General features: G+C 46.5%; 1 protein-coding gene across 1 annotated transcript in view; it reads right to left on the bottom strand.

Moving 5' to 3' along the window:
* Positions 1–22,886, bottom strand: part of LOC100496797 (polycystin-1) — a 47,058-nt gene that overhangs the window by 4,158 nt on the left and 20,014 nt on the right. The window contains exons 17-42 of the mRNA XM_004918479.4: positions 22,633–22,773; positions 22,327–22,464; positions 21,858–22,140; positions 18,273–18,480; positions 18,055–18,193; positions 17,832–17,966; positions 16,563–16,704; positions 14,973–15,524; positions 13,945–14,095; positions 13,435–13,687; positions 13,104–13,299; positions 11,778–11,945; positions 10,506–10,649; positions 10,178–10,388; positions 9,973–10,096; positions 9,548–9,676; positions 9,041–9,105; positions 8,181–8,398; positions 7,050–7,143; positions 6,770–6,948; positions 5,454–5,656; positions 5,188–5,379; positions 4,011–4,165; positions 3,795–3,919; positions 3,608–3,713; positions 2,938–3,033 (exon numbers count right to left, since the gene is read on the bottom strand). Of these exons, the coding sequence (XP_004918536.3) occupies positions 2,938–3,033; positions 3,608–3,713; positions 3,795–3,919; positions 4,011–4,165; positions 5,188–5,379; positions 5,454–5,656; positions 6,770–6,948; positions 7,050–7,143; positions 8,181–8,398; positions 9,041–9,105; positions 9,548–9,676; positions 9,973–10,096; positions 10,178–10,388; positions 10,506–10,649; positions 11,778–11,945; positions 13,104–13,299; positions 13,435–13,687; positions 13,945–14,095; positions 14,973–15,524; positions 16,563–16,704; positions 17,832–17,966; positions 18,055–18,193; positions 18,273–18,480; positions 21,858–22,140; positions 22,327–22,464; positions 22,633–22,773 (4,547 nt within the window). The remainder of the gene's footprint in view (positions 1–2,937; positions 3,034–3,607; positions 3,714–3,794; positions 3,920–4,010; positions 4,166–5,187; positions 5,380–5,453; positions 5,657–6,769; positions 6,949–7,049; positions 7,144–8,180; positions 8,399–9,040; positions 9,106–9,547; positions 9,677–9,972; positions 10,097–10,177; positions 10,389–10,505; positions 10,650–11,777; positions 11,946–13,103; positions 13,300–13,434; positions 13,688–13,944; positions 14,096–14,972; positions 15,525–16,562; positions 16,705–17,831; positions 17,967–18,054; positions 18,194–18,272; positions 18,481–21,857; positions 22,141–22,326; positions 22,465–22,632; positions 22,774–22,886) is intronic.

Here is a 22,886-nt window from a genome sequence, read left to right as displayed (position 1 = left end):
TCCGCTATACCAGAGCCAGCCCATCCGCATCCGCTATACCAGAGCCAGCCCATCCGCTATACCAGAGCCAGCCCATCCGCATCCGCTATACCAGAGCCAGCCCATCCGCTATACCAGAGCCAGCCCATCCGCATCCGCTATACCAGAACCAGCCCATCCGCTATACCAGAGCCAGCCCTCATGCAGGATTTCCCAGTCATATGACTAAAGCTCTGACTGTCAGGTTGTGGTTTACAAATAATGCATCAATATCATAAATCTGAATATACAAATTAGGACTCGTGATAAGTGATAAAACATATCCCTGTATTGAAATATTAGGGAGTGTTCCATAACACTCAGCCTGCAGCCTTGTGCCTTTATATGGGCACAGAACCCCTCAGTGACTGCTAATATCCTTATCATTTACAGTAGGGGGTACATTATCCCTTATAATACATGAGTGATACTCAGAGTTCCCTGTATAACTCAGCCTGCAGCCTTGTGCCTTTATATGGGGGGCACAGAACCCCTCAGTGACTGCTAATATCCTTATCATTTACAGTAGGGGGTACATTATCCCTTATAATACATGAGTGATACTCAGAGTTCCCTGTATAACTCAGCCTGCAGCCTTGTGCCTTTATATGGGCACAGAACCCCTCAGTGACTGCTAATATCCTTATCATTTACAGTAGGGGGTACATTATCCCTTATAATACATGAGTGATACTCAGAGTTCCCTGTATAACTCAGCCTGCAGCCTTGTGCCTTTATATGGGGGGCACAGAACCCCTCAGTGACTGCTAATATCCTTATCATTTACAGTAGGGGGTACATTATCCCTTATAATACATGAGTGATACTCAGAGTTCCCTGTATAACTCAGCCTGCAGCCTTGTGCCTTTATATGGGCACAGAACCCCTCAGTGACTTCTAATATCCTTATCATTTACAGTAGGGGGTACATTATCCCTTATAATACATGAGTGATACTCAGAGTTCCCTGTATAACTCAGCCTGCAGCCTTGTGCCTTTATATGGGCACAGAACCCCTCAGTGACTGCTAATATCCTTATCATTTACAGTAGGGGGTACATTATCCCTTATAATACATGAGTGATACTCAGAGTTCCCTGTATAACTCAGCCTGCAGCCTTGTGCCTTTATATGGGCACAGAACCCCTCAGTGACTGCTAATATCCTTATCATTTACAGTAGGGGGTACATTATCCCTTATAATACATGAGTAATACTCAGAGTTCCCTGTATAACTCAGCCTGCAGCCTTGTGCCTTTATATGGGCACAGAACCCCTCAGTGACTGCTAATATCCTTATCATTTACAGTAGGGGGTACATTATCCCTTATAATACATGAGTAATACTCAGAGTTCCCTGTATAACTCAGCCTGCAGCCTTGTGCCTTTATATGGGCACAGAACCCCTCAGTGACTGCTAATATCCTTATCATTTACAGTAGGGGGTACATTATCCCTTATAATACATGAGTGATACTCAGAGTTCCCTGTATAACTCAGCCTGCAGCCTTGTGCCTTTATATGGGCACAGAACCCCTCAGTGACTGCTAATATCCTTATCATTTACAGTAGGGGGTACATTATCCCTTATAATACATGAGTGATACTCAGAGTTCCCTGTATAACTCAGCCTGCAGCCTTGTGCCTTTATATGGGCACAGAACCCCTCAGTGACTGCTAATATCCTTATCATTTACAGTAGGGGGTACATTATCCCTTATAATACATGAGTGATACTCAGAGTTCCCTGTATAACTCAGCCTGCAGCCTTGTGCCTTTATATGGGCACAGAACCCCTCAGTGACTTCTAATATCCTTATCATTTACAGTAGGGGGTACATTATCCCTTATAATACATGAGTGATACTCAGAGTTCCCTGTATAACTCAGCCTGCAGCCTTGTGCCTTTATATGGGCACAGAACCCCTCAGTGACTGCTAATATCCTTATCATTTACAGTAGGGGGTACATTATCCCTTATAATACATGAGTGATACTCAGAGTTCCCTGTATAACTCAGCCTGCAGCCTTGTGCCTTTATATGGGCACAGAACCCCTCAGTGACTGCTAATATCCTTATCATTTACAGTAGGGGGTACATTATCCCTTATAATACATGAGTAATACTCAGAGTTCCCTGTATAACTCAGCCTGCAGCCTTGTGCCTTTATATGGGCACAGAACCCCTCAGTGACTGCTAATATCCTTATCATTTACAGTAGGGGGTACATTATCCCTTATAATACATGAGTGATACTCAGAGTTCCCTGTATAACTCAGCCTGCAGCCTTGTGCCTTTATATGGGCACAGAACCCCTCAGTGACTGCTAATATCCTTATCATTTACAGTAGGGGGTACATTATCCCTTATAATACATGAGTGATACTCAGAGTTCCCTGTATAACTCAGCCTGCAGCCTTGTGCCTTTATATGGGCACAGAACCCCTCAGTGACTGCTAATATCCTTATCATTTACAGTAGGGGGTACATTATCCCTTATAATACATGAGTGATACTCAGAGTTCCCTGTATAACTCAGCCTGCAGCCTTGTGCCTTTATATGGGGGGCACAGAACCCCTCAGTGACTGCTAATATCCTTATCATTTACAGTAGGGGGTACATTATCCCTTATAATACATGAGTGATACTCAGAGTTCCCTGTATAACTCAGCCTGCAGCCTTGTGCCTTTATATGGGCACAGAACCCCTCAGTGACTGCTAATATCCTTATCATTTACAGTAGGGGGTACATTATCCCTTAAATCTCCCTTGTCACAGGCAACTAATCCCACCGGCTAGAATGTAAACCGCCGGTGGGATGTACGCGGCGCCGCAATTTCCTGAAATTGCGAAAGTTTCCTCTCATGACAGAGCCTGGAAATTACATATTCACCGATATTCCATTGTATAACTGTACCTCTCCTTCATCCAGTTTGCAGCCTTAAGCCTTCGTACATTGTGTTGTATTTCTTTTTTATCAGTTCCTAAATCCTGACAGCCAATCGGTGGACAGCTAAACATGGAGCAAGAAAGAGTTAGGTTCAGTATAGCAGGTGATGGGTTTGGGAAGCAAACTGAACAGCAGTGGGAATAATATAGATATTTACAATCTGTCTGATAACAACCTTGCTTACCACCTCCCATAGCCTTCCTATTGTGTTAGATATTCCTGACAAGAAGCCAGCATAGCTTCATGGCAAAGGGGTATGATCTGTACAAAGAGATACCAAAAAAATATGGCACATAGGGATTCTCCTGTACTAAGCACAATTCAGCAGGAACAGCCCCCTAAGTTTGCTCATAGCCTGTACAGAGAGATACCATAAAACTATGGCAGCATAGGGATTCCCCTGTACTAAGCACAATTCAGCAGGAACAGCCCCCTAAGTTTGCTCATAGCCTGTACAGAGAGATACCATAAAACTATGGCAGCATAGGGATTCCCCTGTACTAAGCACAATTCAGCAGGAACAGCCCCCTAAGTTTTCTCATAGCCTGTACAGAGAGATACCATAAAACTATGGCAGCATTTGGATTCCCCTGTACTAAGCACAATTCAGTTAAGCAGAGAAAAGAAAGAATATTACCCATGATTGATGCAGGGTTCTGTGTCTCCCCAGTAAATGGGTAGAGATCCAACAGATGAATTCCTATCCAGTGAGCTAGACTGAAAAGCTGCCAGTAGTAACCAGTCTAGGAGAGAAGAGAAAGACTGAGCCGGGGAGATGAACATTAAGACCTCCCCCTTGTGCCAATATTTGGTAACCTCCTTACCAGGGAGAGGGTCCAGCAGTGCTGGTTGTTGGCACAGACGGGGGGCTCCCATTAAGGACACACGAGGATCACTATACAGGTGGGCAAGCAATCCTGTGTCTAGCCAGTGCCATAGGCCGGATACACTAGAACCAGAGCGCATAAATCAATGGTCAGTTTTTAATCAAATCAATTTTTAAATCAATGAAATTCCGACTTGCTACTGTTTCTACGCACCTCTGAATGGTACTGGCGTTCAGATGGGAGCTGGTCGCCCGATTAACAGACTGCTTCATGGCTGTGTGCAGCAACCGAATGTTGGCATCATGGAAAGAATTCTGGTAATTCACCATCAGCACCAGGAGGAAGAAAACCATGTGACCTGCGCAGCTCTGTGTGGTACATAATGTCCTACTGTTTGTATGTAATTCAATATAGGCAAGGTAGGGTGGCCAACAGGCCCGGACTGGCAATCTGTGTGTCCAGGCAAATGCCAGAGGGGCTGCTGTAAGGTGCCATAGTCACTCACTATTTATTGGGCTGGGGGGGCTGTTTGGGCCTCTGGGTACTTGGAATGCCAGGACCCAGGCCCAGACTGGCAATCTGTGGGTTCAGGCAAATGCCAGAGGGGCTGCTGTAAGGTGCCATAGTCAATCACTATTTATTGGGCTGGGGGGGCTGTTTGGGCCTCTGGGTACTTGGAATGCCAGGACCCAGGCCCAGACTGGCAATCTGTGGGTTCAGGCAAATGCCAGAGGGGCTGCTGTAAGATGCCATAGACAGTCACTATTTATTGGGCTGGGGGGGCTGTTTGAGCCTCTGGGTACTTGGAATGCCAGGACCCAGGCCCAGACTGGCAATCTGTGGGTTCAGGCAAATGCCAGAGGGGCTGCTGTAAGGTGCCATAGTCAATCACTATTTATTGAGCTGGGGGGGCTGTTTGTGCCTCTGGGTACTGGGAATGCCAGGACCCAGGCCCAGACTGGCAATCTGTGGGTTCAGGCAAATGCCAGAGGGGCTGCTGTAAGGTGCCATAGACAGTCACTATTTATTGGGCTGGGGGGGCTGTTTGGGCCTCTGGGTACTTGGAATGCCAGGACCCAGGCCCAGACTGGCAATCTGTGGGTTCAGGCAAATGCCAGAGGGGCTGCTGTAAGGTGCCATAGTCACTATTTATTGGGCTGGGGGGGGGGGGCTGTTTGGGCCTCTGGGTACTTGGAATGCCAGGACCCAGGCCCAGACTGGCAATCTGTGGGTTCAGGCAAATGCCAGAGGGGCTGCTGTAAGGTGCCATAGACAGTCACTATTTATTGGGCTGGGGGGGGGGGGCTGTTTGGGCCTCTGGGTACTTGAAACACCAGGGCCTATTTTGCCTCCCAGTCTGGATCTGGTGGCCCCTGCAGCACCCACTTACCCTCAGCAAACTCCTCAGTGCCCGCACTCTCCGGGCCTCTTCTTTTGCTTGGAGGAGGCTGAAGCCTCCGGGTGCCCGGACAGTACAAGGCCGATCTGATATCTTTTTAACAAGCGGCTCCTCCACTAGACCGTCTCCCTCGCTGAGCACCGGTGGCACCCACAAGGCAGAGAGCAGGGACCACACCAAGACCTGTGAGGGCGATATTATCACCATTATCCTTTATTAACAGAGCGCCAATATTCTGCAGCACTTTCGGGCTTTACCTTAAGCGGTTCCAGAAAGATGGCGGAGGCGAGCAGAGCGCAGGTGGAGGAGATGAGCCACATAAGGATGCCCTGGTCAGAGAGGGATGAACTGTACAGAATAGTAAGGATAATGCAGGAGGCCAGCAACATGACCAGCACTGGGTACAGCACCCACCGAATGCAGGGGGGGAACAGCCATCTAGGGGGGATCCAGCGCACACCTAAAAACAATGGAACCTTCAGATACGCAGGCAAATCAAGGGCACTGAGCTAAACCCCAGAATCAGAGTACCCCTGTTATCTATCGGACTGGGGGGTGCAGGGCTATGTCCACCGCACCCCCTTAACCCCTTTTTTCCCCGCAGCCTGAGCCTGCGGGGTTGTTCAGCTTTGAGTTAACTTTTACCCTCCCATATGTAATAAAAGGCACTAAGTTTGCCCAGGAGCAGTAACCCCTAGCAACCAATTAGATGTTTGCTTTTAAACAGTAAATACTTCCAAATGATTGGTTGCTATGGGTTATTGTTCCTTAGTACCTTTTATTACATAACCCTTATAAAATGGCCAATTCTTAGCAACTTTTTAACTGGTATTTATTATTAATTTTGTTGTGTTTATGAATTATTTGCCTTCTTCTGCCTCTTTCCAACTTTCGAATGGGGGTCACTGACCCCGGCAGTCACAAAACTTGAGCTTACAATTGTATTGTTATTTTTACTTTGTGTTCCTTATAAAGATAAATATTCATATTCTCTCCTATTCGTATTCCTGTGTCTCATTCAAACCACTGCCTGGTTGCTAAGGTAAACAAGACCCCAGCAACCAGACAGCTGCTGAAATTCCAAAAGAGAAAGCTAAATACCGCTAAAAACCACAAAAAATAAAAAAAATTAAACCAAATTTTGTAGAGTTTATGAATTATTTGCCGCCTTCTGCCTCTTTCCAGCTTTCGAATGGGGGTCACTGACCCCGGCAGTCACAAAACTTGAGCTTACAATGTTATTGTTATTTTTACTTTGTGTTCCTTATAAAGATAAATATTTATATCCTCTCCTATTCATATTCCTGTCTCATTCAAACCACTGCCTGGTTGTTAAGGTAAACAAGACCCTAGCAACCAGACAGCTGCTGAAATTCCAAAAGAGAAATACTGCTAAAAACCACAAAAAATTTAAAAATTTAAACCAAATTGTTTCAGAATATCAATGTCTATACTTAAAGGTAATTTGAGGGTGAACAACCCCTTTAAAGCTGCCTTAGAATAACCCTGGCTTCTACATTGGCTACTCAAACAGGATATACAATATAGAAGATGTAAGATGCTGCCTGCTCACCTATTCGTGTTGTGAATGGCGAGGGTGAGAGAGAGGCGCCATCGCAGCACTGCTGCAGCTCACTGTCCTGGCTGTTTGCCTCCGAGTCAAATGAAGAGGCGAAGGACCAGCGATTTGCCCCCATCCAATCCTCAGAGTAGCGGCCATTGTCTGACCAGCCGCTGCTGAAGCTTTCAGGGCTGTGAAAGGAGAGGATAACATAGTACTGATTGGCCACGGGAAAGCATGTGATGCAGGTGTCAGGGATCGGAGCCCCCTATTGGCTCAGGGATATGTTTACCTGATGGAGCGCAGATCTGTGCGCGGGGAGAACCTGCCGCTGTCGGACCCTTCACTCAGCCGGGTACCAGTTGTAATGGACTGAAGCAGATTCTCTATTGGGAAACAGAAACAAAGCAATGAGTGAGAGAGGAGCAGGCTTACACAGTCAAGCTAGCCATACACTGTATTGTACAGTAGCGAGCACCCAATGGCGGCACCTACAGCCACACTTGATACAAGCCAATCAATCTAGAGATCTAAACTGCAGCTGGATCACTAAGGGTCAAAGCAAACCGATAGGAACACATACCCCATTTTAGGTCATAAATGGATTCCCTTGCACACTTTAGATAGGGTTGCCACCTGGCCGGTATTTCACTGGCCCAGTCGGAAATATATCAGCAAGGGCCGGGAGCGGTATTACAAATTTACCGGAAACATAAATACATCAATTAAAGAATATGCAGCCTTTTCATGATTTTTAATGTAACAATATGGTTTCCATAAGCCCCCCCCCCCCCTGTTCCCCTGCTGATCTGGCTGGCTACTTTGTGACTCAAATAAAATGTAACAGTAGTCGCCTGTCCTCAGCCTGCCTTCAGCCTGCATCTTCCCAATCCCACAATCCCCTGCACGTGTGATGTCAATAAGGAAAGGAACATCACAGTGCAATGCATTGTGGGTTATGTAGTTCCTGCATGCTGTCTGTAAGCTGTGGGGAAGTTGTTACAATTTGTAACATCAGTGTTTTAGTCCCTCCTCCCCTGCCAGGATTTCAAATGATGCAGAAAGAGAAGAACTATTTTGCAGCTGGATTTCAGCATATAAATATGGTATTTATTCCTACTGTTTGAAGGGAACGCTCCTCCCCTGCACGCTCGGGGGTGGACGTTGGGTGGGGGGCCCTGCGAGGGGGGTCAGGGGGGGAGGCAATTAGGGGACACGGCCAGTGGGGGCACCTGAGGGCCCCTGGGTTGGGAGCCCCAGTGGGCCCTTCACCCCCCAGTCCGACCCTGTGTGTGGGGCTCTTTAACAAATGTTGGTTCTGAAGCCTGAGTTCCCCTTTAACATTAAAATTGCCCAAAACTCAGTAGATGCTGCATAATTACTGGGGTGGGGTTCCACGCATCCAATGAACAGGGGGAGGTACCTGACAGGGAAAGTCGGCGGCAGCTGCTGGAGCCCCCCGATAAGGACAGAGGATCATCCCCAGAGCTACAGGAGGACTCGAACCCGAGACAAATCTTTCCCTTCTTCCTGCGCAGAGATGGAGGGAAGCTGAGTCCTGCGTCTGTATCCTGAAGCCACGGGGTCTCATACGGAGAGTCACATATGGTGTCACACGAGGAGAACCACAAGGGGGCGCAGCTGCGGAGAGAAGTGCACAGTAAGGATTTAATTCCCAGTGTTAAGATCCCCATACACCATAAGATCCGCTCGTTTGGCGATGTCGCCAAATCCAGGGTAATCCAGAGTCCAGGCCCTGGCGCCAAACGACAGGTATAGGAAAAGTCGGTCCGGGGACCACATCAACGAGCCAATGCGGTCCCCGATCCGACTAGATTTTCTAACCTGCCCGATCGAGATATGCCCGATTTCAGGTCAGATATGGGTCGGGCAGGCCCGTCGGTAGTGCCCATACACGGGCCGATAACCTGCCGAAACTGTCTAAGGGACCCATATCGGCAGCTACTATCGGCCCATGTATGGCCACCTTTAGTTACTATTGTCAGCCTGTAAAGTGCTAACTGCTTGCTTTGCTCTGTTATTCATAATCTCAGTCTGTTCCTCTGATGAAGCACCCAATGGTGCGAAATGCGTTAGGAGAGTGGGTGCCATGAGACACTGGGATGCACCTATCCATTGTTTGGTATAGTATGGTTACTGCTTCATTTTGATTTGTTTAATTTTGAGCCAATAAATGTTTTGTTTATTTCACTGAAATATGTTGTTATTTGTTCCGCCCTGACACAGAGTGATCCCATCTTTGTATCTCCCACCCCCTCTCACCCTTCCTCCTGCCAGAAGATGTGATCTCCAATGTCAAAATTCAACTTGCTGCTGGACACAGACTCCTGCAATAGAGAAAACAACTGGTTAACCTAAAACCCCATCCATACCTGTTAAACCTCACCTTCACATTTAGTATGTTGTAGAATGGCCTATTCGTAACAACTTTTCAATTGGTCCTCATTTTTTATTTTGTTTTCATAGTTTGTTTTTTTTTACTATTTGTCTTCCTCTTCTGACTCTTTCCAGCTTTCAAATGGGGGTCACTGACCCCGGCAGCCAAAAAACAATTGCCACAATTGTTACTTTTTATTACTTACCTTTCTATTCAGGCCATCCTGTATTTATATTCCTGTCTCTCTTTTGAACCACTGCCTGGTTGCCAGGTCCAACAGACTCTTGGGCCAGATGCGGTCCCTCAAAGGGTTAATACATCTCACCCTCCACAAACACCCACATATTTGCCCAACTGGGGAAGGAAATCCTGTATGGCCATTTTTTACATACCCGGCTTAATGAGCTGATATCTACCAATGACTCGTGTCCTCCAGGGATGGACAAGATGGAAGATGTGTCTCCACACTTGCTGTCTTGCTCAATGGCTGAAGAGGCTAAAGGAGCATCCTCTACAGTTACCTGAGAAGAAGAAGGGATCCATCATATACAGGTTTTACAGATTTAGCCCCATGGATGGGCCAGTATAAGCTGCAACAGTTGCAAGTCCACGACCAACCTCAACCTGTGTATAGCCAGCTTCACAATCATTGCTTTATGGCTGCAGGGATCAGTAACCCTCGCAGCCAGATAGTGGCTTCATGATAACATAAAGACCAGTTAAGATTTTGTCTATAAGATGATAGATTCTAATTTCTCAGTGGTACTTCCCCTTTAATTCTACACAAGGCTGGACACACTTATGGGCTCCGGCTTACCATGCTGCGAGTTTCTCTAAATAAAAAGGTGAATAAAAGTTGGAGAGGCAGTACAAGAAGCGACACGACTACGCCGACAAATACGCTCTCCCATGTGACCAAGGACTGGACCCCGAGTGGAGAGCTGAAATAAAACAGCATAAAATCACTAAAGGGCAAGCTCTACAGACAAATGGAAATACGCGGTTTCGCTGTAATGGCTGACCTTTCCCCTGTGAACCCTACAGCCCCATACCACAGGGCACAGGATGCCACGTAGAGGTGCAGGGTCAGCGCACAGCAGGTCACCCTTTGAACCCGTGTGAAGCGGCTACGGGCAGGGCGCCACCATACCGACAACCACAAGTGCCAGTCTGTGAAACCGAGGAGCAGCTGCGCCAGAAACACACGGTAGAACCCACGTAGCTCCTGAGGGCCTGCAAGGCATACGGCAAGGTGAAGATGAATTTCATTGGTAAGAGGACACGTTGGAACAGACAGGATGGTAGAGCCACGGGGGAAAATAACACGGATACAAACATGGTGGCACGCACATGCGGCAAGAACCTCTTTCTCCACTCTCCCTCCATTGCGCTCATTCTCCACGGACAGCCAATCGTTCACCAGAAAAAAGTAGAGGAAATCCGTCTGCTTGTCCCAAACCGCCACGTACTGGAGGTACCACGAGGGATCCAAACCTATGGTTGTAAAAACATTGCTTAATAACCGTATGATCATCATCACTTCTGCATCAGCCAATGCTGTTGTGCCCACAAAGTAACAATGGACTGGTGTATATATAAATATATATATATGGCACATAACTGTTCAGTTAGTTTGTGAGCACACAGGTCAGATTCAAAAGCAAACTAACTGAACAGTTATGTCCCATTGGGCCCCCCTCAAGTCACAGACTGGTTACTGACTGGTAACAGGTAAGAAAAATACAAAGCAGGAAGTAGTGTTCTGGCTATTATGTTAGACCTCTGCCCACTCCAGCCTTTATAGATGACATTTTTTGCCTAACTAAAACATTTTTTATTTTGCACAGCCTATTTATTTTACCCAGGTTTTACTCTGAACAGTTCACTATCTTGGGCATGTGGATTCAGCCATAAGCTTTGGCCTGGGTCAGACTCCGTACACAGTTAAAACCCAAAGTAACATTATTATTATTAAATTAAACCCAAGTACCATTAGAACTTGGTCTCTCTGGCCCTTTAAAACCTAGTCATAGTGACCTACCGCACAACTGTCTGACAGACTGAGACCTTAACTCTTATAGGTCAGTGTTGGTCCCCCAGTGTATTTTAAATCCCCAGCCAGTGGTGTAACTTGATGGAGCCGCCCCCCCACCCAGTGAAAAATCTTTGGAAGGGGCCCACCAAACAGTGATTACTACTTGGAATTCCACACCCGTCATCCTGCTCCCCCTGATCTCTGGCCGCAGGCAGGGTCGGACTGGGGGGTGAACGGCCCACCGGGGCTCCTACCCCAGGGGCCCTGCAGGTGCCCGTGCCCCCCCTCTGGAGTGCCCACCTAACCCCCCTTGCAGGGCCCCCCACCCGAGCGTAAATTTAACGCGTTGGGGCAGGAGCGGTCGGGCAGGGTGAACACGGGCAAGGGTCGGGTCTGGGCCTCAGGGGCCCACCACAGCCGGGGCCCACCGGGATTTTTCCCGGTGTCCCGGCGGCCCAGTCCGACCCTGGCTGCAGGTAAGAAAGCAGCTGGAGAAGAGGGTTCTATCTTTATAGAGGAAGCAGACCTCATGGTGCAGTTATGGCGCAGTTGTAGTAACGCCAGTGTTCCCCGCCACCCTGTGGTACCTGTGTTGTCATGCCACACGCGGATCTTCCAGATCTCTCCCATGTTACACTCCGTTTCAACCTGAAAGTAGTCAATGCTACCACGGCCAAACGCTCCCCCACTCTCGAGGTAACGAGCGCCGCTCTTGCTCAGCCCGTACAGGCTTATCCCAACGTGAGCTGTGGTACCTGCATTAAAGGAGAAGGAAAGGTAAAAACTCAGTAAGCTTTATCAGAAAGGTCTATACAGCCATAAGCACTCACAGAAACGCTGCACTGACTTCTCTGTCAAAACATTTATTGTGTCTGTTTTCCTCTGCCAGAGACATGCAGCTCTCTGCTCTCTCCCCTCTCCTGCTCCCCCCTCCCTCAAGAATGCTAAGAACTCACTCCCCCCCCCTTAGGAATGTGGATCTGAGCCAATCAGCAGGAAGCCGACTCATAGTCTAACTAACTGAGCATGTACACTGGTCTTGCTTTTGGTGAAGGAGTGAGGCATTATGGGAACTTTCTTTAAACAGCTCAGTGTTTTCTTCCTGTTTGGCTTCTGATCATCTGAACAGGAGAAATATGGGGAGACTTAAGGGCACTATTGAGACAACTGAAGGTATGCCTGCAGCTTGAGATTAACTCTTTATTAGCCTTTCCTTCTCCTTTAAAGAATACACAAATCTGCAGGTGCATTCACTGTGTACACAATTGTGGCACACCCCTACACACTAGGCAATTGTGGCACACCCCTACACACTAGGCAATTGTGGGTTACCCCTACACACTAGGCAATTGTGGCACACCCCTACACACAAGGTATTTGTGGTACCCCCTACACACTAGGCAATTGTGGTACACCCCTACACACAAGGTATTTGTGGTACCCCCTACACACTAGGCAATTGTGGTACACCCCTACACACAAGGTATTTGTGGTACCCCCTACACACTAGGCAATTGTGGTACACCCCTACACACAAGGTATTTGTGGTACCCCCTACACACTAGGCAATTGTGGTACACCCCTACACACAAGGTATTTGTGGTACCCCCTACACACTAGGCAATTGTGGCACACCCCTACACACAAGGTATTAGTGGTACCCCCCTACACACTAGGCAATTGTGGTACACCCCTACACACAAGGAATTTGTGGTACCCCCTACACACTAGGCTATTGTGGTACACCCCTACACACAAGGCATTTATGTTACCCCCTACACACTAGGCAATTGTGGTACACCCCTACACACAAGGTATTTGTGGTACCCCCTACACACTAGGCAATTGTGGTACACCCCTACACTCAAGGCATTTATTTTACCCCCAACACACTAGGCAATTGTGGCACACACCTGCCCCTCTTTTCCAGCCGGTCTTCACTAGTACCCAGTACTTGTACTGACTGCGCTGACCACACAGAGGAATGGTTCCGACACGCGACACATCTAGATGGTCCAGTTTGTGAGAGATTAACAGGAGCACCAGGTACATGGACAGGAGCAGAGAGCAAACCAGAAGCACAAGGGTCCATTGGCCAGGTCGTGGGGCCTACGAGAGGAAGAGGCTGAATTGTGAGCATTTAGGAACCCGTGTCAGAGGTCATGTGACATACAAGAAAGGCTGTTAAAGTTGAACGGGAGACAAAATATTGGTATGGGGTAGGCCTAAACCATCCAGACTTACCGGGGGCAGTAACACAAGGTGGTGAGGAGGAACAAAGAGACTGGCACCAAAGAGTGTGAGGTGACGGGTGTGACACACAGCTTGGCTTGGTTGGCTGGCATTGCTGGGCGTCATGCCCTCAGTCCGCCATGTCTGGCTGGGCACATGAAAGTACTGGCACAGGCTGGAGAAAAGGCTGACGGACACATTGACTGGTGAGACGGAAAGAAGGCTAGTGATATTGACGTAGAATTCCAGGAAGGAAAGGGAACATCTGAAACACAGGAACGAGCAGTAAGTCTAAGAATTAGTATTCAGGGTGGAGCAGGGTCAGACTGGGGTGTGTGGGGCCCACCAGGTTTGCCTCCCCAGGGGCCCCCCGCTGCATATCTGATACTTACCTAGGCGCAACTGAGGGGGGGGTAAGTGGGGGGAGCACCGGCAGGGATCGGGTCTGGGCCAGTGGGGCCCTCCAGGTTTTTTCCTGGTATCTCGCCGGCCCAGCGTGACCCTAGGGAGGAGAATACTCACAGGGGAAATAGGAGGCTGAACTCCTGGGTGCTCCCAGCATCTTTGAACAATCTAAAGACATGGGTGCCATATGCTTCACACTGATTGGTGGGAAGGATGGGTCCCCATGCAAATAATAGGCCAGGAGAATCTTCATGATGCCAAACAAATCCTACAATTAGATCACAAAAGCTAAAATTATTATTAGCACTTTGCAAATGTCAGAGTTGGGCTCAGTCGCTGCGCAACAACCTTAGCTTCCAATCAGATACCAGCACAAGCTCCAATCCAAAGGGGCCTAACTGACTGACATAGTGCAAGTTAAAGGGGTTGTTCACATTAAAATTAACTTTTAGTATGATGTAAAGATTAATATCCTAAGACAATTTACTATTGGTCCTCATTTTTTATTCTCTGTGGTTTGTGTGGTCTGTGGAATTATTTAGGTTACTGTTCTCCAGTTTGGAATTTCAGCAGCTTTCTGGCTGCTAAGGCTCAAATTACCCTAGCAACCGGGCAGTGTTTGTATGAGAGGCTGGAATATAAATTGTAGAGGGACTGAAAGAGGTGATTCACCTTTATGCTAACTTTTAGTAAGTTATAGAATGGACAATTCTGAACAATTTTTCTACATTTATTTTTGATCCTTTCTAAATTATTTTCTTTCTTCTTCGTCTGACTCTTTCCAGCTTTCAAATGGGGGTCACTGACCCCAACAGCCAAAAACCTATTGCTCTGTGAGGCTACAATTTGATTGTTATTGTTACTTTTTATTACTTATTTTTCTATTCATGTCCTCTCCTATCCATATATCAGTCTCTCATTCAAATTACTCACTGGTTGCTAAGATAATTAGCACCCCGGCAACCAAATAGCTGCTGAAACTCCAAACGGGAGAGCTGCTGAACAAAAAGTAAAATCATTAAAAAAACTATAAATACTAAAAAATGAAGACCAATTGCATATTGCATACTAAAAGTTAACTCAAAGGTGAACAAAACATTTTGGCTGATAATCATTTACTTTAGCTGATGAGCCCATATACTCACCCGTGGGCAGAGAGGTGCTGATATGGAGGTGTAGGCCAGAAGATGTATGTTCCAAGCTGCTGGACACAGTAAGGTTGGCACTATCCCCTGGCGCTAAGGGCACTGCAGTTGGTATAAGGCTAACGTCACTCTTTGCCGGTAGCCTCAACTGAATTGCAGATTCCAGCGGCAAGTCTGTCACAGCTATGGTGTCCCCTTCCGGGGAGCTGAATTCAAGGGAAACCAACTTGGTGGTCACCGGGGCATTTGGGAGTAACCCTGAAGAGAAAGGATTTTTGTCCATTTCAGTGACCAACTGCAACACCTCGCTGTGACCTTTCAGGGCAGTGGGCACCCCCTGAATGTTACCCACTAGGCACAGGGCAGAGGGCTGTGAATGGGGCAAATCCTCCGGAAGGACGAGGGACCCATGCACCTGAACTCCTGGGACTTTCAGTGACAATGGCTCTTCGCTGATTACACGGGAACGCATTGCTGACTTTGTCAACTCTCGTGTCAAGTTGAAGGCAAAGAGAGAGAGGGCTTCTGAAGGAGAGGCGGCCATGGCACTACCTGGCAAAGAATGACACAGTCAATGACAATCCATTTAGGTTAGGGATCCCCAACCCTTTTATACCCATAAGCCAAATTCTTATTCTTATTCTAACTAATCTTCCTGAAATTCGATCCCACCGGCGAGAATGTACATCGCAGGTGGGATGGCATATGTAGCGCAGCGATTTGCCGAAGTCGCCTTGAGAGGAAACTTTGGCGACTTCGGCAAATCATGGTGCCGCGTATGCCATCCCACCAGCGTACATTCTCGCCGGTGGGATCGAATTTCGGGAAGATTAGTTGTCCACGACAAGGGAGATTTGTCACGTGGCGACTAATCTCCCCGTGTGTAACAACCCTAAGGGTGAAGACACACGGAGCTACTAGTAGCAGCTACTTTTTCACATCTACTAAATGCCAGAAAATACCCTGCCATAGACAAATCTGAGAATTGTCTAAAACACACAGTTATCAGTAAATGATCAGAATTGTTTATTTTAGTAGCCACGACAAGTAGCTGCTACTAGTAGCTCCATGTGTCTTCACCCTAAGGCCACTGGGAGCAACATGTTGCTCACGAGCCACAGGTTGGGGATCACTGATTTAGATACTTTGGTGGAGGCGATTAGTTAACACTAGGGGGCAGCAAGGTATTATTTTTCTTGCTGAAGCCTGCAGCGGATTTTTTATAGCACTAGTTAGCTGTATTAGGTGCTGAACAAGGTGTCTTCCTGGAAAAATCCAGTCTCCACAAAGCATTCTGTGTTGGAAAGAGATTTCCCTTTCTCCCTCCAAGCTATAGACAAGCACTACTCATTCATTCTGTGTTGTGTCATTATCCATTATTTATGTACGTGGATCCAATTCACTCCCACGTCCTAATTGGCTTAGGCTTTGATGTATTAAGTTGATCCCATCAGCCTTTCAAGCCTTGGGCAGGGGCGTAGGGATACACCATAGTTAGGTGCATTATTTCCCTGTCAGGGTAACTACATGGCATTCTCCCAGAAATCTCCTTGGGAAACTCCCCCTACTGAGCAGTTATTTGCCTCTTACCCAGCAACGTGAGGACATTTTCGGAAGTCTCTGTTTCGGCTCTGCGTCCTGCCCCACTTTCTGTAGCCATCACATTAATCATGTTTTCTGCCGCTTCCAATGTCTGGAGCCATGTTCCTGGGGATATCTCATGGGGGGAAGCCTGAGCGAGAGACAGAACAGGGTTTTATATAAAGACACTCATTAATCTGATATTCTTATCCTTAATTATACACAGCCCTGTATAGTTATTTGTCCTTGAGGGATAGGCATAATAAATGAGAAAGGTCTCTGCTGAGACCAAAAGTTTGGTTCAATAAATTACCACTTTTATTTCACTTTGCGTGCATTCTTTTAAATGCATGCTGCAGACTGAACTGGTTTATGTGCAGCCGTGCTGCAGGCATCTAAATGAATTGCTAATTAATAACGGTCCCTTAGACCAATTAGGCAGCTTATCTGCCCATGTATGGGCACTACCGACGGGCCTGCCCGACCGATATCTGGCCTGAAATCAGGCAGATATCAAGCGGGCAGGTTAAAAGATTTAGTCAGATCGGGAACGGCATCAGCTCGTTGATGCGGCCCCCGAACCAACTGCGCCCATTACTGTCGTTATAATTCGATCGTTTGGCCCCAAGGCCAAACGACCGAATTAGCCTAAATTCACCCAACATCACCCACCCGTAGGCGAAGTCGCAAAGCGAGCGGATCTTTACGTGTATAGCCACCTTTAGCCATGCAGGATGTGGATTAAATATGTGAGCGGTATTAAAGGGGTGAGGTGGCAACTGTACACAGAGAAGGTAGGGTTAATAATGGAGGATCCTGCTGCATTATTTGAGGAGGGGACAGCCTAAAGGTCCCCATAAACAGGCATTTTCTAGCTGCTGATATGGGTCCCTTAGACCGATTCGGCAGCTAATCGGCCCATGTATGGGCACTACCGACGGGCCTGCCCGACCAACATGTGGCCTGAAATCGGCCAGATCTCGATCGGGCAGGTTAGAAAATCAGTTGGATCGGGGACCGCATCGGCTCATTGATGCAGTCCTCGAATTGACGGACGCCTATACCCGTTGTTCTAATTCAATTGTTTGACCCTAGGGCAAAACTACCGAATTAGTCCGATATCACCCACCCGTAGTTGGGGATATCAGGAAAAGACCCGCTTGCTTGGCTACCTCACCAAGCGAGCGGATCTTAGCGCGTATGGCCACCTTTAGAGTTTGACACAATGTTTACAAACACAATCTAATCCGTGGGAGCATTTGAACGCCCCCCACTTACCACACACTGCGTCAGCGCGGCACTGACGGCAGCCACCTCCCACAGATTGGAGACACGCAGTGATGTCAGAGCGCTGGTTATGTTATCACGAATATCGGTGCGATTTGATTGCTCCTCTTCTGTGACGTCAGAGTCCTATAAGAGAGTGGAGAGCAGATCAGACCCCTTCGTGCTTTGCGTTCGCCCAGATATTAATAAGCGCGACACCCAAACGTATCGTTACCAGGTTCAGAGCCGTGACCACCTCCAGTGCGAGTGGCAGGACATGATGGAGGTCTCCGTCTCTCTGCAGCTGCTGCACAATCTCCCCCATCTGAGTGCTCAGCAACTTAGTAGCGCCATGGATGGAGACCGTAAGGGTTCTGTTAGAAACGATAAAGTCAAACAATGAGAACTGAAGGGTTAGGGAATAAAATACAGTAAGTGGTTTGGGACATTTACCTGTTTATGGCCAGAGTCCGTGCTCCCTTCATATCCTCTATCTCCACAAACACCTGTATGTCCCCCTCCTGACTCCCCGCCGGAGCTTGCACTCTGTTCCAACTCCTGGGGCCTCGATACAAATGCAGTCTCCGACAGCTGGGCCGACTGCACATCTGTACAGAGAGACTGAATAGGAGCTGCCCGTCCTTATCTGGGTCCATCCATCCTGGAAGAGACAGGTTCTTTGTCAGATAAGGGCTACTCATCAGGCGCTTTAGGGCACACCAAGTGCAAGTTGTCTTACAATAGTCATATCCACACCATAATGAAAAAATGAAGGTGTATAGGTTAAAGGGAAACCTTCTTTTTGACATGATCTCATTCAGCTGGGCTTACATAGGGAAGGTACATAAACCGTATCTAAACCTCCATTTATATAGATTTTTTATTTTAAGGTGGCCATACACGCTAAGATCTGCTTGCTTGGCAAGGTCGCCAAGCGAGCGGATCTTCTCCCGATATCCCCACCTACGTGTGGGCAATATTGAGCTAATGTGGTCATTTGGCCCTGGGGCCAAACAATTGAATTAGGATGACGGGTATAGGCGTCTGTTGGTTTAAAAATTTAGATCGGCGACCGCATTGGTTTGTTGATGCGGTCCCTGGTCCGACTAAAATTTTAAACCTGTCCGATCGAGATCTGCCAGATTTCCGGACAGATATCAGTCGGGTAGGCCCATCAGTAGTGCCCATACACGGGCTGATTAGCTGCCAAATCTATCTAAGGGACCCATATCGGCAGCTAGAATCGCCCCGTGTATGGCCACCTTTACGCAGGCATACCTGATTGCACAGAATGAAAGGAAGCCATGATGGTCTGTCTGTGCTCATTATGAACAGTTCCCAGACCCCATTAGGGCCTTGACAGATGGGGAGATTAGTAAGCTCCCCGAAATGCCATCCCACTGGCTAGAATGTAAATCTCTAGTGGGAGGGCATATGCGGCGGTGCGATTGGCTGAAATCACCTTGGGAGGAAACATTTACATTCTAGCCGGTGGGATGGCATTTCGGGGAGATTAGTTGCCCGTGACAAGGGAGATTTGTCACGTGGCGACTAATCTTCCCATCTGTCACAACCCTTAGGCTCACAGTGTCATGCAACCCCTCGCTTACTGAGTTCCATTGTGAAGTGATGGATTCTGAGACTTAATGTCAAGTTCCAGAATCTATCACTTGTCAATGGAACAAGGGAAGGGGGAGGGGATGGATCACTCTGTGAGCCTAAGGGTAGTTGGGAATTGAGACATAGACTTTAGACATAGACTTTTGTGGTTTTCTTTCAATCTGTGGAATCAGGTAGGTAAAAAAATATACATTTATATTTATTTCTAGACGTTCAGATAGTATATATGCACACTTTTAAGGGGCTTTAATGAGTAATAAAAAAAACCCTGAGAATAATGAAGCTAATGCTGAATCAGTAACACCGAAACAACAGGGAAATAATAGTTTTCAGTTGTCCAGGAAATAAATAAAAAGGTAAAATTAAAGATTAATATGTAAAATATTATTTTTGCATACTATAACATGATTATACTTATATAGGATAAGATAAATACAGCTATGGCTAAGGGACAATGACCCTGTGACTGTGGATAGAAAAACATTTACCCACAATGCATTTTTTCTTTTGGACAGCACATTCTCTTCCTCTAAGCTATGAGTTCATATAGTCCATAGGGCAGGGCTCACTATACTAACTGATTAATCTCTTACTAGTTCTCTCACCAGGAACAAGAATGTTTAACATGGGAAGGTCATAGCATTCTTACAACTGACAGTTATAGAACCCAGGACCCCAGTCACTGAAAGAGTTGGCACTAAGCCAGACCTTTGAATTAGGGGAGGAGCTTGGGTAGGGAATGAAGGTAAAAATATGTTAGGTGAAATACCATATGCTGGATGGGATCCAGAGGCAAACCTTGAAAAGGGCATTCAGTGGTGGCCAAGCAGGTGTGAGTGGTGGGGGGAAGATGTAATGTTAGCTGAAAAGCATGAGATACACTATGTAGGACATAACTGGAGGAGGAGCTTCAGCAGGACAATCATATAATATTTGTTAGCTGACATTCAATAAGTAGGATAGAATCAGAAGAAAACCTTAATGAGAAGATGTAATGTTAGCTGAGATACACTATGTAGGATAGTAACAGAAGAGGACAATCATATAATATTTGTTAGCTACCATTTAGGACGTAGCACAGAATCAGAAGAGAAGCTTAATGAGAATATGCACTATGTAGGATAGAATCAGAGGAGGAGCTTCAGCAGGACAATCATATAATATTTGTTAGCTGACATTCAGTATGTGGGATAGAATCAGAAAAGAAGCTTAATGAGAAGATGTAATGTTAGCTGAGATACACTATGTAGGATAGAATCAGAGAAGGACAATCATGTAATATTTGTTAGCTGACATTCTGGATATAGGATAGAATCAGAGAAGGACAATCATGTAATATTTGTTAGCTGACATTCTGGATATAGGATAGAATCAGAGGAGAAGCTTAATGGGAAGATGCACTATGTAGGATAGAATCAGAGGAGGAGCTTGAGGAGGGCAATCATATAATATTTGTTAGCTGGCATTTAGGAAGTAGGATAGAATCAGAAGAGAAGCTTAATAAGAAGATGTAATGTTAGCTGAGATACACTATGTAGGATAGAATCAGAGGAGAAGCTTAATGGGAAGATGCACTATGTAGGATAGAATCAGAGGAGGAGCTTAATGGGAAGATGCACTATGCAGGATAGAATCAGAGGAGGAGCTTGAGGAGGGCAATCATATAATATTTGTTAGCTGGCATTTAGGAAGTAGGATAGAATCAGAAGAGAAGCTTAATAAGAAGATGTAATGTTAGCTGAGATATACTATGTAGGATATCAGGGGAGGAGCTTGAGAAGGACAATCATATAATATTTGTTAGCTGGCATTTAGGAAATAGGATAGAATCAGAAGAGAAGCTTAATAAGAAGATGCAATGTTAGCTGAGATACACTATGTAGGATAGAATCAGAAGAGGAGCTTGAGAAGGACAATCATATAATATTTGTTATCTGGCATTTAGGAAGTAGGATAGAATCAGAAGAGAAGCTTAATAAGAAGATGCAATGTTAGCTGAGATACACTATGTAGGATAGAATCAGAAGAGGAGCTTGAGAAGGACAATCATATAATATTTGTTAGCTGGCATTTAGGAAGTAGGATAGAATCAGAAGAGAAGCTTAATAAGAAGATGTAATGTTAGCTGAGATACACTATGTAGGATAGAATCAGAGAAGGAACTTGAGGAAGACAATTGCATAATATTTGTTAGCTAAGATGAGGTCTGGCCTGAGATTCATAATAGGCCCTGGCATTCAATCACACAGAGGGCCAATAAATAGTAACTATCTAGGGCTGCTAGCAGCAGCCCCTCTGATGAGACCACCAACTACCCTATGATGGTATTTTTGCATCTATATAACATTCCAAGTCTATTGGACAGTCTTTTTATTGCAGTATGTCCATGAACGTGTCCAGCTGTGTGCGATTACTGACCTGTGCAGTTGTACTGCAATGGTGTTTCCAGCCACAAGATGGTGTTCTGGGGGAAAAGGGTGCATTGCCCTCCACTGGGGGGGTTGTTTGCCATGAGGGTTATGCTGCCCTCACCCCACCTCTGTTTCTCCAACTGAATAACCTTCAGGGTAAAAGTATAGTTTAGTCCATCCTCTAGGATTCCTTTCCTAACCACCAGTTCATGTCTTCTTGGACCCGTAGTGGTGGTCTGGTTATCCAGCATCAGACTCAATCCATTGGAATCAACAGCACTCCAGGTGTACTATAAGAGATGGGCAATAGTTAGGCATTACTGGGCCAAGCTCTTGTTCATTTATGTCATAAAAGCATCTACTATTGCCTAGATGAATTAATCTGTATCTTGCCACTAGCAGAGTTCTTTCTGCTGATCGTTGTCACCCCTACTGATATATCTTTTTACCAAACCCATCATCACTGAGGTTCTCACCTGTGTTTCTCTGTCGCAGGTATCACATTCACCAGAGAGAATCACAGGAACTTTGCTACTCATCACGGAGGAGGAGACTGTGTTGCATGATATGCAACGAGGAGACACCACCAAGACAGAGCCACCGTGGAGTGACACCTGCAGGGGAGGAGTGAAGAGTTATCCTATGTAGAGGAAGGCCAAAGCTGAGTAAAATGGTGACTTCGTTATTTACATCTTAGAACATAAATTGGTTCTAAGATCAGGATTTTTTGCACAACAGAGCAAAGGCCAACACTGTTCATGAGGTCAAACAGATGCACTAACCATCTGTTTGGCCGTTGCTGGCTCCCGTCCTGGCTTCTTTACAGTCAACGTGAAGATGTATGTGGAGTCGGCACACAATGCAGGTAGGGAGACTGAGACCTGGGAAATGGATGGCAGACTGGGTAGCATGCAGGCAGGTTCCTGTAGGAGACAAAATGGAATTAGGAGCACTGTATCTATCAGGTTGAGCAATACCATTAAAAGGCCACTATACTGTTACCATCCTACAGTAATCACTAGTTAATAATCCATCT

This window comes from Xenopus tropicalis, chromosome 10 (assembly GCF_000004195.4).
Source record: "Xenopus tropicalis strain Nigerian chromosome 10, UCB_Xtro_10.0, whole genome shotgun sequence".
NCBI lineage: Eukaryota > Metazoa > Chordata > Amphibia > Anura > Pipidae > Xenopus > Xenopus tropicalis.
This window is presented reverse-complemented; position numbering and strand designations above follow the sequence as displayed.